The sequence below is a fragment of the Pezoporus occidentalis genome, unplaced genomic scaffold (genome assembly GCF_034315485.1).
Source record: "Pezoporus occidentalis ecotype Australia unplaced genomic scaffold, CSIRO_AGI_Poc_V1 ctg116, whole genome shotgun sequence".
Taxonomy (NCBI): Eukaryota; Metazoa; Chordata; class Aves; order Psittaciformes; family Psittacidae; genus Pezoporus; species Pezoporus occidentalis.
Window position 1 is genome coordinate 1443715 of NW_026912951.1, and position 17523 is coordinate 1461237.

Genomic DNA, 17523 nt, shown 5'->3' on the forward strand with positions numbered 1-17523 from the left:
TAAACTTTATTCATAATCTTATTATCACAGCTCTTGCATTATTTGTACTATATGTTACATGCTTTTGCCCTAATACTCTGATTATTGAAAAGGCACCTACAGTTCATCTTTACAAGGCTTTCAGAGACATACATTAATATTACCCATAAAACCAAACGCTAAATTCTGCAGGCCTTTTCCTCCAGACAGGTGAGCTTTGTCCTAAACATATCCAGCAGCTGACAACATTTCAGCACACTAACTGAAGAAGAAAGGTAGAACTTTATTTCGCTTGTTTCTGGCTCTGCTCTTGGTGTATGACCTTGGGCAAATAACCTCTCAATTGTCTACCTGTAAAACAGAGACAAGACTACACACCCACCGTATTGGTTTATTCTGAGCTTTAGTGTTTATGAAGTGTTATGAGACACTCTGGGAAGTGCTACAAAGTGAAAAGGGTTATCAATCATCATCAGTAAAACACAAACTGCTGAAATGCAGTGAAATCTGCCCTCCCTTCTCACAGGACATGTTCTGTCTTGTGCTGAGCTCGCTCCAGTATTCGCAATCGTAAAAGTATCTCAACACTGCACAGCATAAGGAAAGATAAATACCCCTAAGCATTCTGAGAAACTACCAGAAAATATTTTTATTTTTAAGAAGTGAAGCCTGTCGGAAAGTATACGCTTCTCTTCTAAATACCTGCTGGCTTTCCCTAACAGGAGAAAAGTAAGCCATTTTTGAGATAGGACTCCTAAATTGCTTAAATACCTAGACATTAGCTGAAAGAAGCACTAAATATAAATTTAAATGCTTGGTTCTCAATTTTCCTTTAATTCATAATGTACTAGGTAAAATATACTAAAATAATTACTTGCTTATTACTCATGAATTTCAGTGCAGCAGCTGAGACAATGTAGATAAATAAGATGATTAATTGAGACAGAATGAATCACAACAAAATATGTTGTTGTGTAAGGTATGATTAACTCCACAGTGATTCATATCATTTCAGATAACAGGGCTTTTATCAAAGACGGCTGCAAGGTTGGGAAATGATTTAAAAGCATTTTATCTTAGAGAGCCACTGCAGTTCACAAGGGAGGGCAAATAAAATACAGGAGAAGAGAGAGGAAGCAGCAGATTCGGTGTCTGCAGCTGAAATAGCCTTGGGTTGTTTCAGCATCCTTCCCACAGCACATCTTTACAACATGCCACTGACATTATCAACCTCCCTTGTGCAAGACACCCTCTCATTTTTCAGTTGGACATAATTTGTTAGATAGTCCGATACTGAGAAAGTTAATTCTGTGAATTAAGCAACAATATTACAATGCCATAGCTTTCCTATAACTGAAAACACAACACCTGCACCAAGTCTACAAAGACATCAAAGAAAAATACTATTTATTTTTCTTCCATTCAGAATTACAGTTTTTAATTCCCAGGCTCTCTCTAAAGACTTTTGCAGAAATCTTAACTGTAGGGTTTATAAAAAGAAATTGCTATCGGTTTACTGCAGTTTAAAAAAGCAAACAGCAGCAGCAGCTGACCTTAAAAGCCTTTACCTGATAAAAAGAAGAGAAGATGAGATGTCTCTCACAAAATTTTTCCCATGTGTATTTAATAAACTGGGTCAGAATATCTGACTATGATTTTTAACTTCACCGCAGACTCCCTGTAGGGGACTGGTGCAAACCTCAGTCTCTCCCTCAGCCTACCAAATGAAGATAATTACCCTCACCTGTGGGGCAAGTTCCTGAGAACCTCTGAAAGCATGACAAAAAGGAAAATCCTGGCATATGAATTGTAATGCAAAACACTGACACCCAGTTTAATTTCATTTAGGATGATTAATGTTCCTGAAAACTTAATTCAACATGAATAAAGATGTAGAAGACAAAGGTAAAGGTTGAACTCAAAAGGAAGACAGCTAGCAAACAACCACTGACTGAAAATAACCCCTCAATATGGACCAGCTCTGGTAAGCTAAAAAAAGAGGAATCAAGGTCTTTTAAGGGCTCTTTACATAACATACATGCAAGTTAGCTCTACAGTAACATAAGCCTCTTCAAGATACTCAGTTTCAAATGCAATCTAGCATTTGCCTTCTACTAATCATTACAAACATTCAGAAATAATTTTAAATGCTTACTTGAAAATACTTCAAACAGAAACATCAATTTAGTGACATTTATGGCATGACCAGCCATACTTTGCTATGTTCTTTACTTCCTGGCCCCATCTGATACAAAAGAACAGATTGAAATGTTTGTCTCCCTTTCATTATTTACTGAAAGTCAAACTGTACTTCTCTTCCTCCACACACACCAAATTACATCTGCCACCTGTCTTTTACCTCCTAATCGTTTCCTCAGAATCAGACAATTCACCAGTGTGAAATGACATTCAAGTAGTGTGGAAAACTATCTGCTAGGTCTATAAAGTAGCAACATTAGCAACTACGCTCATGTAAATTCAGATCAATTCAGTTATGCCATTACAAATGCACACTAGTTTAAAATGAATCACCATGAGAGGTTTATTTATCTTACAAAAGTGATTATGTCCCATTCAAGATTCTTGTGAGCTGTGGGCAGATTCCTAATCCTGCAGGTTATCAGTCTGGTCCCAGGTAATAAACTAGCAGAGGAAATTTGCAGGTGGGACTGAAGGTTGTACACAATGTTGTATCTTAATGTAATATATCAAAGTATGTGAAGTGAAAGTTGTTTACAAACATGCTTTATAGGTTACAGAGAGGGAATAGCCCAATTTGTTTGGATGGTGTAAATCTTAGTGTGCTGAACACAGTTTTATGCCTGAAAACTTAGGAGTGCATCCATTCACTCCGCTGGTTAAAATAAGCACAAACCTACAGACTGTGCTGTGTACAGTTTTGAACTGCAAGTTCAAAACCAGGAGCATGTTAGCCACTGTTACCAGTTTTAGATTTACCAGTTTTCCTTGCCATTAAAGAGAATTTTCCATGTCATGAAAGAACCTTGGCTTTATGAAGGCTAATAAAATCTCTTAAAGGCTGTGTCAAAACCACATATATTTTGTAGGGATATTTATGTCAGTATTTCAAACCTCACTTGAAAATATTTTAAATTAAAGCTGCACAATGTACCATTTCAGCATAATTGTATGATGAAATGATTACAAGACCTGTTTGGTATCTTACTGCATACAAAGGCACCCCTCCTTTTAAAGCTCAGGATTCCTAACTCCAGAGCCACCACTAAAGCTTTTGCTATTGCTTTTTAAAACACAGAAGTGTTGCACACAACCTTCTTTCTTTTCAGCACATTTGCTGTCACACCAGCATCAATTTCCCAGTGAGTCTGCAGAAGCATCTGTCTTTGCAGAACTTGAGCTTACAATCCTGTAATTAACTTGTTCAGAGACTGCGTGTTTAAAACTAACAGCTCTTTACACTGGAGAGGAAGATCTAATTTCCAAGAATAATTGTTATCTTCATTTTCTTTATTATATTTGTACTTTAGAAAAATCCATGATTTCTCGTCTACATGACCTCCTCAGCTTTTACTGATTGCTTACACTGCACACTGCAAGTTACATTGCTTGGTTATAGATTTTGTTGTAAAGCTCAGCACATCCATAACTCTAAGGTTTCTAAATTCTAAGATTTCTCGGCAATGTCCTGCCTGCACATAGGAAGAGAACCCAGAAGATCTTTACCACATCAGTGTCATAATAAATATTCTCCTGAGTCATGAATGACTGCCATATGCAGGGATGAATCATGTAAGAGCTTTGTAGTGTCCCTTGAATTCTGAAGACCTCTCCCAGAAAAGAAACTGTTCCTACCCTGAGGAGATGCCATTGTAACTTAAATCTTTTGGAAAGACTGGGAATTGAGTTCAGATTGCTATGCCCATTATTGACTTTGACAGATCAAGCATACCAGAGACACCGAGCTTTAGCCCTAACTGGATAAGCGCAAAGAGGTCTGGGAAAGAAAGACGTGCAAATTTAGGGTCCTGTAGTTGCCTTGTAAAACTGCCATGTAGGAAATATTACACAACTCTTTATAGACATTATTTTAAAAGCTTTCACTCTTTTGACCATTCTGTTATTGAAAGTTACTTTGAGTTGTAAAATATGTATTCTAAGGTGATCTTTTACAGACGAATTAAGCAGCAACTTGTGACAAAGCAGTTATTATCAGGAGATAATTGACCTTATTTGAGAGTTAAGCATCCTGAGGCAAAGTAGAGTGTGCTTAATCCTGGCAGGTTAATTATCCAGTGATTATGGTAGCTTGGAAGGTATTACTGCTAAGAACCATTTGCGAAATGACACTATTAAGAAAAAACTTAATTTAATAAAAATTAAAAGCAATGACAATAATCAAGTTCTCCAGTCATGTATTGCTAGCTAATGACTGTAGAATGGCCCTAACTGGTTAGCAGCAATGAACACACAATTATTCCTATCCTGAATGTTCTGTACTAAATTTATGATTCAAATTACAGTTAATAAGTATCAAAAATACGAGAGAAGATGTTTGACTAGTTATAAAAGGGATTTAAACAAATGATCAAAACACCAGTGGTCACTAAGCTAATGCCGAAACTCATACATGTACTGAGTTGTTATCACAGAGATCAGTGTCTCCACTGCAGCTAAGGGGATCCTGGCATTTACATTCTAAACTAGAACATTTATTCTGAGAGGTTTATAACTTGCCCATTTTAATTACCATCTGGCTGAAACTTGAAATAACCAATCTTCATTCAGATGTAAATTTTTAAGTAGAAGATGTAATTTAAAATCACTTTGCCAATTGTTTTTAGTTTAGGAATGGCTGCAATTTGGAATTTTGCTGCTCTTGGATGTTTTTTGTATTACTCAAAAAAAATAAACAGCTCAGTGCTTAACAATAAAATTGTATTGGTCTATAATGTGAAGATAAATGGAGGGAAGAATACAGATTGTGTCTAAGAGTATTGTTCGTACTAATAAAGTAACAACCACACCCCTTAGTATGCCTTGCTTATATGTTAGCTTATGCACATTCAGTATTTAACTAAACTAGCAAAACTGATGGAAAATGTAGCAAAAGGTAAAAGGCAATCACAGTAAATGGGCAGAAATTTGGTGTTGGCTAGCTGTTGGCTCATTGTCCATCAAAGCATACACACACACAAAAAATTCCATAACGTATTTGTAGATGAAATGAATATAGGAGGAAAATAAAAACCACAAACCACCCCCCCAAAAAAAACCAAACAAACCCAACCCAAAAGAAGAAGCTACTAGAAGGTAGAACATGCCAGAATAAGCTTGAGTTTTGCAACTACTCTTTATCACAAACCACATGTAGAGGGCAGAAATACTGACAATCACAGGTACAGCAGCTACTAAAACCAAGAACTACACTTTGGCAAGGCTGGAGTTTCAAGGCACACAGAAAGACAAAAGAATAAATCACTGCAAAGAAACCACTGCAAACAGCATTTCAATAACTCAAAAGCAGTAATGGCCACCTTATCCAGCAGAAAGCAGAGACTAAAAAATGACCAGGGTTTTAACTGATTAGCAGAAGTAACAAAGCGTAAGAGGCTGGTACTCTGAAGTACATATATGAAACTGCCAAATTTCAGGATGATCACTTCAGTTTAAATAGTAACTTTTCCTCAGAAAGACACCAAATGGCTACAGAAACTGTACACAGAAAATGCAGGGAGTCTTTGAACTTTAATACATACAGTAGTCCTATACAATATTTCATGTCAGCAGGTGAATAATATCACAGCAAACTGAAATGACAGGGGAAGTTAAGGTAGTCTTCATATAATTTCTAAAATTGGAACATCATCAGTATAGCAGACTATTGCTCATAAAGCGTGCAAATATACAAAAATAACAACCTCTCTTTTATCTTCTGAAAAACAGTACTTAATGAACCACTGTAATCCAAATTTAATCCAAATATAATCCAAAAAGGTCAGGGAAGAAATATTAATATAGAAGAACAGGAAGGTCTAATAGCAGAAGTTTCTGTGAAGCCCTTGCACCTAAACAGTGACCAGACTTGGTATTACTTTAATCTGTGAAACCTGACAAGGCCAGGTTGGACAGGGCCTTGAGCAACCTGGCCTAGTGGGAGGTGTCCCTGCCTACAGTAGGGGGTTGGAATTGGATGACCCTTATGGTCCCTTCCAACACAAATCATTCTAAGATGATATTTTTATTGAGATTATACTGCTATTAAATCAAAATATGCAGGAGCATCTTTGTGAGGATGGATTGTGAAAGAGAATAAAGGTAACCATGCCAAGTGCAAGGTTCTACAGCTGGGTCAGAGCAATCCCAGGCACAGCTACAGATTGGGCAGAGAAGAGATTCAGAGCAGCCCTGTGGAGAAGGACTTAGAGGTGTTGGTTGATGAGAAACTTAACAAGAGCCAGGTTCAGTGTGCGCTCGCAGCCCAGAAACCAACCATATTTTGGGCAGCATTAAGAGGAGAGTGACCAGCAGGTCGAAGGAGGTGATCCTGCCCCTCTGCTCTGCTCTCGTGGAGACCTCACCTGGAGTACTGTGTGCAGTTCTGGTGTCCTCAACATAAAAAGGACATGGAACTGTTGGAACAAGTCCAGAGGAGGGCCACGAGGATGATTAGGGGACTGGAGCACCTCCCATATGAACACAGGCTGAGGAAGTTGGGGCTGTTCAGCCTGGAGAAGAGAAGGCTGCGTGGAGACCTCATAGCAGCCTTCCAGTATCTGAAGGAGGGCTATAGGGATGCTGGGGAGGGACTCTTCATTAGGGACTGTAGTGATAGGAGAAGGGGCAACAGGGTAAAACTTAAACAGGGTAAGTTTAGATTGGATATAAGGAAGAAGTTCTTTATTATGAGGGTGGTGAGGCACTGGAATGGGCTGCCCAGGAACAGCTGTAATGTTACACAGGAATGTCCCTGGTGGCTGTTCAAGGCCAGGTTGGACACAACCTCCCTGGGCAGCCTGTTTAGTGTGTCACCCTCACTGAGAAGAAGTTTCTTGGCAAGGGCTGGAACCTCTTGTGTTCCATATAACGAAGAAGTTCCTTGAGGGTGGTGAGGCACTGGAAACCATTCTGAATGCTCCCATCCTTGGTGGTGTTCAAGGCCAGGTTGGACAGAGCCTTGGGTGACATGGTTTAGTGTAGTAAATACCTCTTCTGTATCATTAACTATAGTTATAAAGGTTTTCCTTACCCTACTGCATCTAAAAAGTTGTAATTTTCTTCATTTTAAAAAGTCCTAGATCTGTGACAATGTTAGCCCTTTCTGTGAATAATAGTGTAAAAACTGACTTGTGTTGGTGCAACTTCCTGTGTGACCATCAGGAATAACCACTGGCAGGAATAACTGTTTTCCGTAATTTTCCTGTACTACTGTAGTTACCTTGAGAGACAAGCCCACACTTCATTTAGATGTGTCATACTTTCCAAGGCTTTTTTTTTAACCTTTTTCTGCTAAGCACACAAATAAATATTTAATAGCACTTTCTGAAATGGAAAAAAAAATAAATCAAAAAGTGATAACACGACAGTGAGTGAAATCTGAATTCATTTGGTCTATTACCATAGACTTACAGGCAGAATTTTAGATAATGTTTGCCACCTGTTGCATAGCAAAGATGAGCCTTCCTTAGATGGACTGCCAGTACATCTACCATAAAATCGATGAGAACCTTCTAAAATAATCAACCATTTCCTAGTTTTCTCCTTCCACTTCTCCCCAAAGAGTCTTCTTCCTCACAGAAAATGCTATTAAATGCATAGTATAGGTATGGAAACAAGTCACCGAACCTCAGCAGCTCTGCAGTAGCCCTTCACATGTTTTCTTCCAGTAGAGTTAACTTCTGGGTGACTACATCATGCACATGGACAGTTATTACAAAGCAGCCAATGTGTTGGATATTTCCTCTTCTAACCTACAGTAACTTGTTCATGTGTCTCATGAATGAGCATGTTGCAAACCCCTAACAGATCAAGTGACATCTTTGGCTTCTACTGAAATATCACAGTCCTATGACCATGGATTTAATTTTCTAGTGACAACTTGACATGGTCAGTGTCTTTCTCTCTAAAGAAGAGAGAACCACGAAGCAGGCTCCTAGACACAAACAGCTAGATACAAGGGATAGAAATGCGTCAATTACTTTTGTAAGACTCACCGTCTCATTTCCAAAAAGGACATCAACATAAGGCATGACTTTCATCATAGGCTCCTTGTAGAACTGGCTAATAAATGGTGCAGAAAGATTCAAGCTGAAGATCTTGTTGTTTGCAGAAGCCTGAGCAGCCACTTTTAATACTGCCTCTGGTGACACCGTCAGGAAGAATCCCTGCAAGCATCCAAACAAATCAATTAATGTTACTAATTTCATATTAAGAACCATATGGAGTATGCTGATTCTAGAAGATCTCCCCTGAGCCACCTATGTCACACCCACATCCCAGTAAAAAAATCTGGAAATACTGCCTTTCCATTAAGGTATTATGGAGGCAACAAAGAAGCTGCATAGAATCAGAGCCCTCCAAAATTAAACATTACTCCCTACCTCTGCATTCCATGTAGTACACTTTCCCTTGGCAGCTAAGACTGATGCTTGTATTTTAAAAAGTGATGTATTATAATGCTAAATGCTCCCTTTAGTAATAGAGTCAATCAGACTGTGGTGTTTAATTCTGAAGTCCAGTATGATGGCTCTATACACAGCTAGGAGATTAATAAAATCCCTTGCCTGAAAAATTATTACCTTGTTTATAATAAATATGTTGAATACGCTGTCATTGTTTTGTAGGAAAAACCTAGGGTTTCCAAGTTTCCGCATGTTTATTTCAGCACCTACCTCCCTCCCCCAAAGTACTCTTCTTTATTCTGAATGTGAACATTCAAGTATCAATTGTGAAACAAAATAAACAGAACTTAACCAGAGATTATTATTTGTCTACTAAATTGTGAATGTCAATTTCAGCTCTGTATAAAGAACACTTTAGGGCTGCCATTTTGAATTTAGCATTGCAGATGGTTACTTCAACCGCACATGTTCCAGGAGTAATGTAAAGATCCCCTACAGTTTCATTAATCCACTAATTACAGAAGTGCTTAGTCTTTACCCTAAACAAATTTTGTAGGTTTTATTTTTATAATCCCCAAAGCAATTATACTAACTGTTCTCACAACTCAGTGAATAATAGTAATTTTCAAGCAAGAGCAGCAAGTGTTAAATTTAAGGGCAGAGATAATGCCTAAGTCACAGTAACAAACAACTTGGAGGGGAGTCTGATAGATAAAACATCCTCTCAGTTCTATATGCAGCATCGCCACCATGACACTCTAAACAGGCAGCTTCCATTTTTTATCCATATTATTATGTCTTTGGATCACAGAATAGCTGTATCTTTACCCTGCATACTTCAGCTAACAGACCATCTTAGCAGTCTACTCACCAGAAAAAAAATAATACAGAGTCTGCAGATTAAAGACTACTTAGAAAATACTTTATTTATCTTTTGCTTACTTCATGCTCTTCAGTCTAACAAACACATGATTGATTTAAAAATTGGAGTATGATTTGCTACATGACAATAAAAGTCCAAAGGGCACAAGTATGCTTTGCATCTTGTGGAATTACTCAGTACCTTGAACGACTGGAAGCCTGTAAACATGCAAGCGCTTTTGCTATTTTTACATTCTGAAGAATTAAAATGAACAGTTTATATAACATCTCGTCTCCATAGCAATCTCTACCATCTTTTAGTTTTTCATTTAATGAACAGAGTTAGATTTTAAAAAAACTGTTCCAAACAGAAAATAAAAACTTTTCAAGGCTAACATATTGGCAGCTGTGGATAAATCACAGATTGCTATACAGTGGTCTGCGTGAATAGTAACCTGGTCAAATAATTAGGCTTCTTACCGTTTTTAGGCTGAAAACTTCATCTGAACTAAACCACATCTGATTGTAATTTGAGGTACAGAACACTATCCTCGTGAGATATAACTCAGGCCTGTATCCAACTCCCTTTTCTTTGGAAAGGCAACATAAAAGTACTGAGATGCAGATAGGAGAGCTTGCTTTTCAGATCCTGCAAAGTAAAGGCCAGGAACTCTCAAAGGCTACAGCTCTGTCTTCTGGGTTTCCTAAAAAATCATTTCTGCCATTTAATTGCTTTCTTCCACGAGTTTTATTTAAACAACTATTTGACATTAAAACATCTAGAAATTAAGAGTTGTGTGTGTGAGAACTCTTTGCCAAGTGTAACAAGAAAAAGAAATTTGTAGCAATAATAAAAAGTTACAGCAGTACCATTCACACAGTGGAATTAATGAAGAAGGAAGGAAAAGTACAAAATCTGAGTTGAACAGATTTGGGTTTAAAGAAACCTAATTAGAATCCCCTCCTTAAGTATTTAAATTGTTTTGTCTCTATTTTTAGTAAAATTCCAATTACAGCTATGGCCAGTATAGTTTCAACAGCCCCAGTTTCTTAAGTCTGAATTGTAACTAGATAAGTCACAGACCACCCTACTGCAGTGTGCTACAATTTGGTACAGGAATGAAGTCCACTAAACCAAACAGGTTTTCTTGTATTTCACTGGGATTCACAACAAAGCCACTCCATGGCTTCCTTATAATCACAGCCCTCATGCTCTTGCAGCTGTCACTGCTTTTGGTCCAGACACATGTATACAAAGGAATGCCTATGTCAACCACTCCTACCTACTCTAACCATTAACTGCTAGCCAACATTGGCTTTGGGTGTGAGAACAGGCGTATCTTGGTACCACTGCTATAAAAGAGTTTGTATTTCAGTCGTAAGAAGTTCTATTCCCACTAACAAAAAGGTTAAGAGACCTTTCAGAGATATTCTGTACCCACCTATACACCTCATTCTACTTCTGGTAGTTTTGGGAACCTTTTTACCCTCAAACCCTAGAAGTGCCTTAAAAAAATGATGAGGAAAATCTCTGTAATCAAAGGATGAGACAGTTAACATACAAAAATTCCAATAGCCTGTGAAACTTACATTGTGTATAAAATGAAATCATTGTGCATGAATAAATCTGTGTTTGTGAAAGAATGTTGTACATACAAGGACATATAATAATTGGACAGTGCAGTCAAAGAAAGGCAATATTGTACTAAGGAAACCTATTAAACATTAAAGGCTATCAGACGTACTAGCAGCATGCAGTATCCCTTTGGCTTGCACTGATTGAGTATACCAGATGCTGCTGCTTTGTGATGTGCCGCTATTTTTTGCTGCTCAAAATGTAATGAGTCCCTTTTCTATGCCAGAAGGAAGGTACCATTGTACCACAAGCCAGAGAGCAAGGCTGAGCTAAAACACACACAAGGAAAATAGGATGATAAGACTGAATTATTTATATGCACGCTTGTGCATATATACCTGCAAAACACAATACTTTTCTTATGTACTATAAGCAATCCTTCTGCTTAAAAACAGTCCTCTGGTGTAGAAAAAAAATTTGTCTCATGGGAGAAACAGAAACAAAACTGAAGAAACAACAAAAATACATTGGTCTATTGCAGACACATGGATACAAGTGATACAGTCGCTTGTTTGTAACTTCAGAGAGTTTAAAATTCACTATTAAGATGCAGATGACAGCGGTAAACAAAGTCAAGAGAGAGTGTCATATTAATCTCACTTTTACAATATTCAGGAATTCTTTGATGCACCTTTTAAAATATGCCAGGGTACTGTGAATATAGGATAGTCTTTTACACTCAAAGTCTTTTTTTTTTTTTATAGACACTAGCAGTACCAGAAGGATTTGTTGGGTTTACACAGAAGCAAGTAGTCTTTACAAGTCATCTCTCTCATTTTTATCACACACAGACCCAAAAGGTTTCTTCTGTCCTACACTAAGTTCAGACAGCTCTAGCTATAGCAGATGTGAGGGCAGCAAATTACAGTGTCAAGTGTCGGCACAGAATCAGAGTGCTGAAGGACCACCTGAAGCCAAACTCTGGCTTTGGTGAAAGTTTCTGTTTAAGGTGTTCTGTCCAAACTGAGAAGTCTTGCCATCATTTTTCACATGAAATAACGTGCCTGCATTGAATTCATCTGGATTACATACATACAGCATTTGCACAATGATGACCAAGATTATTTATTTTTCTTTAAGCCAGGGAGTATTTCCTTAAAGCCAAATCTGAAATGGGTGACCTTGCGTACATTTGGACAAATCCAGACCAAGATGATAATAACCAACTTCTGAATTATGGATTTATTACCGCTTAACAGCACAGAAGTTATGTTTGAATAAGAACATACAGTGATTGTAAAAATTAGGATTGCTTTCAAACCTACTACCCACTAAAATGCCTGCTCTTCTTCCTAGCTCTTCCTCTTTCCTTGCTGCTCCCATTTGCAGAGCAGTTTACATGAAAGTAACTTTATCATATGAGTGACAGGATTTTGAACCATGGCGTTCTGAGCTGATTTTGAAATGCCATTTGGTAACAATGTAAAACCAATAAATTGCAAGTGTGAATCAAAATATTTAACTTTCAGCAACACATACACAACAGTCTGCTGCCATTTAAGACAAACTGTATTATGCCAACATGAAAGGAACACATCATTTAATCCAAAATTATTTTATAGCAAGCATTTACATAAAAATGCAATTATGACATCACACTTTCATCCATCTAAAGGATGGAATTTTTCAGGCACACAGAAAGTTTGACAGTTACGTAGTGACAGTCCTGATAAATACTGTGATTCAGTACAGCCCTACAGAAATCATCTAACTTCAAGTACGCTGGCAGTTCCAGAGAAAGAGTGAGACTGCTAAGGTGCCAAAAGAACTTGCTCTGTTAAATGACAGACATAACCAGCTCAGAGCTTTTGGACCTGGTTTAAGTTTCCTATGTTCTGTACACAAAGAGAACTTCAAGCCACACACTTGGGCAGAAGAGACTTCCTGCAGCTCTGCTCTGCCATCAGTCTCATCTGCTGCAGTCTAGCAGAAATACCAGGGCTTGGAAGAAGTGAAGCTGCAACACACGGCAATTCTTGGGATGGAGAATGAACCACTAGGTAACTGCTCCAGACAGAAGAACTTTCACAAGGCTTCCAGGTGCCCTTACAAACAGAAGAGACTGAAAGACTTCTGTCTTCTAGCTTCTGAACTGTGCAGAGCACAGATTGGGTGCAGTCCATGTCCCACCTACTGTGAGACAAGGCAATGAAATCATCTTCCTTCGGAATAGGAACCAGAAGGAATCTTCTTGGAATGCTGGAGCAGAAGCTCTTCATCTGTCTTAGTACTTACGCAAGTTAAAAAGAGCAAGGAACAATTTAAAAACTATCCTCAACCCTGAAATATCTCAGCACAATACTTGGAATGTGGAACACTATCAAGTTGGCAGACTTACTGACCCCTTACCTCTTCCTGTGAGTTTTGAGCATGTCTACTTGCAACCTGTTCCTGCTTGAAATTATTTGTTAAATTATTTTCCTTACTGAGATATGACAGAGTGGTATCAAATGACAGAGATATTAACATACAACATGGAAAAAACTCTAGAAATAATTAACAACCCCCCACAAATTAAATAAACAACATGACCTTTATTAATGAAGGTGCTTGTGCTTTAAGTCATTTTTCACTTTCTCTAGGAAGGGCAAAAGCTCTGTGTAACTATCCACTTGGGAAACGTTCAGTCTGTAAATTAGTGAGATACATGAATGTTATTTTAATCTATGTACCTGTTCTTGATGTAATAGATCATTTAAGAACTTACAAAATCCTTGCACAGTATCAATTACATTTTGGAACTATATTTTATCTTGTAGTGATCAGCAAGTGGTTACTTAATGAAACAAAACCCGCTGCTTTTCGTCCAGTTCCTACTGGAGACAGTTGTTTTAAATCAGGAAGCAGGGACAGCAAGAATGCAACAATTTCTCTGAGTAATTGTTTTGGCTTGTTCCCATATGCATTGTTTATTTTTATGAAAGTATTGCTTTATAACTGGAAAATGACTAAGCTGTAAACTATTGTTTTATCATTCTGAGTGGCCAGGGTTTCTGTTTTTGATAAAAGCTGAGTTTCAAACAGTTTTCAGTGACATAGGAAAAAACCTAACTGTCAGTGAATGTGCTTATATTGACCGTGACATTTTCCTCTACGATGGTGCCAACATGTCAGGAGGAGAGGATTGCTTTCAGACTTGAACAGCTTCTTTGTTGCTGAAGTGGACTCTGATTGCTGCCATGTTAGCATCTATCAGATTACAACAGTAGCAGAAAACCTCCAATATTTGACATTATATGTTGAAGAAAATAATTATTTTATGTATGCATTAGCAATTTCTTTTTCATGTCAAACAATTTGGAAATCTTTTTCAATTTTGATTACTATTGATTAAAGGAAGCACTCCAGGAAGTTCTTCCAAGTCATATTTAGGACCAAATAAATATGTGACTTCACTTATGAGATGCATACTCACAGAGTGTAGATAAGAACTTTAACAATGAGGTGGAGGTGTAATCACATGTGTGAGAGAGCAGTAATACACTTAGGCTTGCTGTAGAGAAATGTCATCCCAAATAAAAAATTCTCATCTTTCCCTGGGAACTACAAAGTTAGATAAACTCATTTTGGCAAGATGAATTAAGATCTTAAGATGATAGTTTGACATAGCTCCCTAAAGTCTGTGAAGAAGCAAAAAATCTCTATATTCGCTCTAAAATTCAGCATAGTTTTATGTGAGTTTATTAAGCTCAGTGAATGAGATGTCTATTTTTATTTATACCGAATTTATAACAAAATTTTGGAGGAAGGACTGAATACCATGTAGGAGACAGAAGCCTAGATGTTTTACTACTTGGATTAATAAGTCAACCTTTTTTGCCTCTGTTTACCCACTTACAAAATAGTTATAATGATAAATACACCTCCATTGGCAAAACCAGTGGGAGGTTTAATTACTTAACATTACTGAAATGACTGAAATTCTGTGTTGAAAGATATTATAAAGTACAGGGTATTGCCATCAATAAGATATAAACTGCAAATCAAACAAGCTATGATAAAGAGCAAGCCACTTTTCTTCTTTTCTTCTAGCATCCCCAAAACACTTTGCCACCCTTCTTCTTCATTGGAAACCAATTTAATCCTCACTGAGAAAGCAATGTATCTTAAAATATTTGTTCAATTGTTGATTAAAGAAACTGTTTCTTTCACCTTTCATTTTTCTAAATTAACTCTTTATCAAAATTACGTTTGCCTGACCCATCTATTAATATGAGGACAACGTGTTTAGACCCAAAAGTAGTCTCACACATACTAACTACTGATTAATGAAACAACAACCAGAAGTCTAAAAATTGATAATTGAATGATTGGTGGTTTGGAATGATGAGATAATTAACTTTCAATCTTAACTTCCACAATTTCAAGCACAATCACAGGGCCCTGTCATGGCAAGTAAGCATTTCCGGAGGTATGGAATAAGGTATGGCTAATTTAGTCCCTTGATGTTTGTGCAACATGTGGTTTTTTGTGTACGGCTAGCTCCATTAATATAATTTGGCATCTCATTAATTATGTAAACATTAACCATATGTTGAATTCACTCAAGTTTGGTGTGTACATAATATTTACAGTATATCAGTAAATTGAGAGAATCTATACAACTACAAATGTATAGCGGACTTCTAATTCTCTAGACAGTTAATCCTCGGTTTGAAAGCTGTGTAAGTAAACAGTTAAAACAAACCTATTCCTTGCTTATTCAACTAGCCCTGAACAAGAAGAGGATAGATATGAGGATGTTTATTAATTAAATGTGCTTATGTCAGCACAATGGTTTGTTTAAAAAATACGTGTAAAACACTCAAAGACTGAAACCATGTCTGACCATTGCTGTGTAAGTAACTGATCACCATTAACTCACTGGGTCTCAGTAGACCTTGTAGAAATGCAGATTACTTGGTAGGGTTATACAAAGTATTGCGGAGAACTGTTCAAAGCTTGTAGATCGGTTACTCTTCTGCTGTGTGCACGCAAAAGACTTCTTTGTTATGTTCTATGGGCACAAATATTACAAATACTGTAACTTTTGGAGTGGAGCAAGAAACTAATTTGGGCTTGCCCTGCTATATTTATAAATTTTAGTTCCCCTACTAACAGAAAGAAAAAGGAAAAGGAAAAATTAAAAGGAAAAGGACAAAATGAAAAGGAAAAGAAAAAAAGAAAAGGAAAAAGAAAATATCCTCCCCAACCTCTTGCTCTATGCTAGTAAATACTGCTATATCTGTGCTCTCAGAGTGTCAGGCTTCCCAGGTGATGCAAAGGAATGTGACTGTTACGTAATATAAACAAACACAGGAATGAGTCCAATGCCATGAAAAGTAAGTCAAGTCCACAGCATGACTTCTATACCTTATGGACTTCCCTGCCAACAATGTGGTCATATTAGGAAAAAGTTTCACCTAAATTCAGCTTAGAAAACAGATATCAAGTATAGTAAAACATAGGTATGTATTTCCCTAAGCACTCTCATACTGAAACATTTAAGCTGAAACCCTTCTTCCCTCCCCCACCTACCTTTCAGATCTTGTAAATTATAAGAACCTAACAGCATGGGGATTAAATATTAATCAAAGTCATTACCATCATTGTTAGAACATATTTCAAGAGCCCCAAAGAAAAAACGTATTATTTCACTAATAAAGATCATATCATTAGAAAGACTACACTGATACTGTAGCATGGAACGTATGAAGAGAAAAAAAGAAATGATCAAGAGGTAACACAAAAGATTTCTGAAGCTTATTGCACTATTCAAATGCTTAACTGAGCCTGTTTAAGTAAAGCAGACTCACCATGGGCAAAACAGAGCTCTATTGAGAAATACAGAAGCATACACTGTACTTATAAAATGCAGGTTTGCTGAAGGAAAAAAAAACCCACAACACCAGGAAAAGCAAGGATCTAAACTCCATAAATTATATCAGTGAAAATCCACACTAGCTCTAAAGCTTCGGGGAGATCTGAGTTCATATGGTGTGTAATAGGGCTTCCCAAAGCACAACCCAGTGCACCTGAAACTAACATTGTTCACAGAATGACTTATACTTTGCATTAAAGTAATGACAAGTTTTATGGAATTACAGGACTTCTGCTATTTGCAAATTAAGGTGTAAATGATTAATAGAACAAATACCTCCTCCCATTCCCCAAGGTATTTGCTAGCTGATTTTAAACAGCCTACATATACTTATGATATATTTAATTTAATATATATATGGATCACTACTGCAGAAAATTGAGTACATCATAAAATGCTCAGAAGAACTAAAAAAGTAATTGCCAAGATAATAAAGGGTGTGTTTCTTTCAATTTCTGGCTTACCAAGTTTAAAAGTAAGTGCATTAACATTTCCTTTTAAATATCACTCTTCTCACAACTCTAGCCCCAAAACCACAGTTCCAAAAAACTTTCACAGCAAACATAACATTCACTATGAATGCGCAA

At 37.1% G+C, this 17523-nt stretch overlaps 1 protein-coding gene across 6 annotated transcripts in view; it reads right to left on the bottom strand.

Annotated features, from left to right (window-relative positions):
- Positions 1-17523, bottom strand: part of ADK (adenosine kinase) — a 305725-nt gene that overhangs the window by 75101 nt on the left and 213101 nt on the right. For all 6 annotated transcript variants that reach the window (XM_062639731.1, XM_062639723.1, XM_062639711.1 and 3 more), the window contains one exon: positions 8172-8342. In XM_062639731.1, the coding sequence (XP_062495715.1) occupies positions 8172-8342 (171 nt within the window). The remainder of the gene's footprint in view (positions 1-8171; positions 8343-17523) is intronic.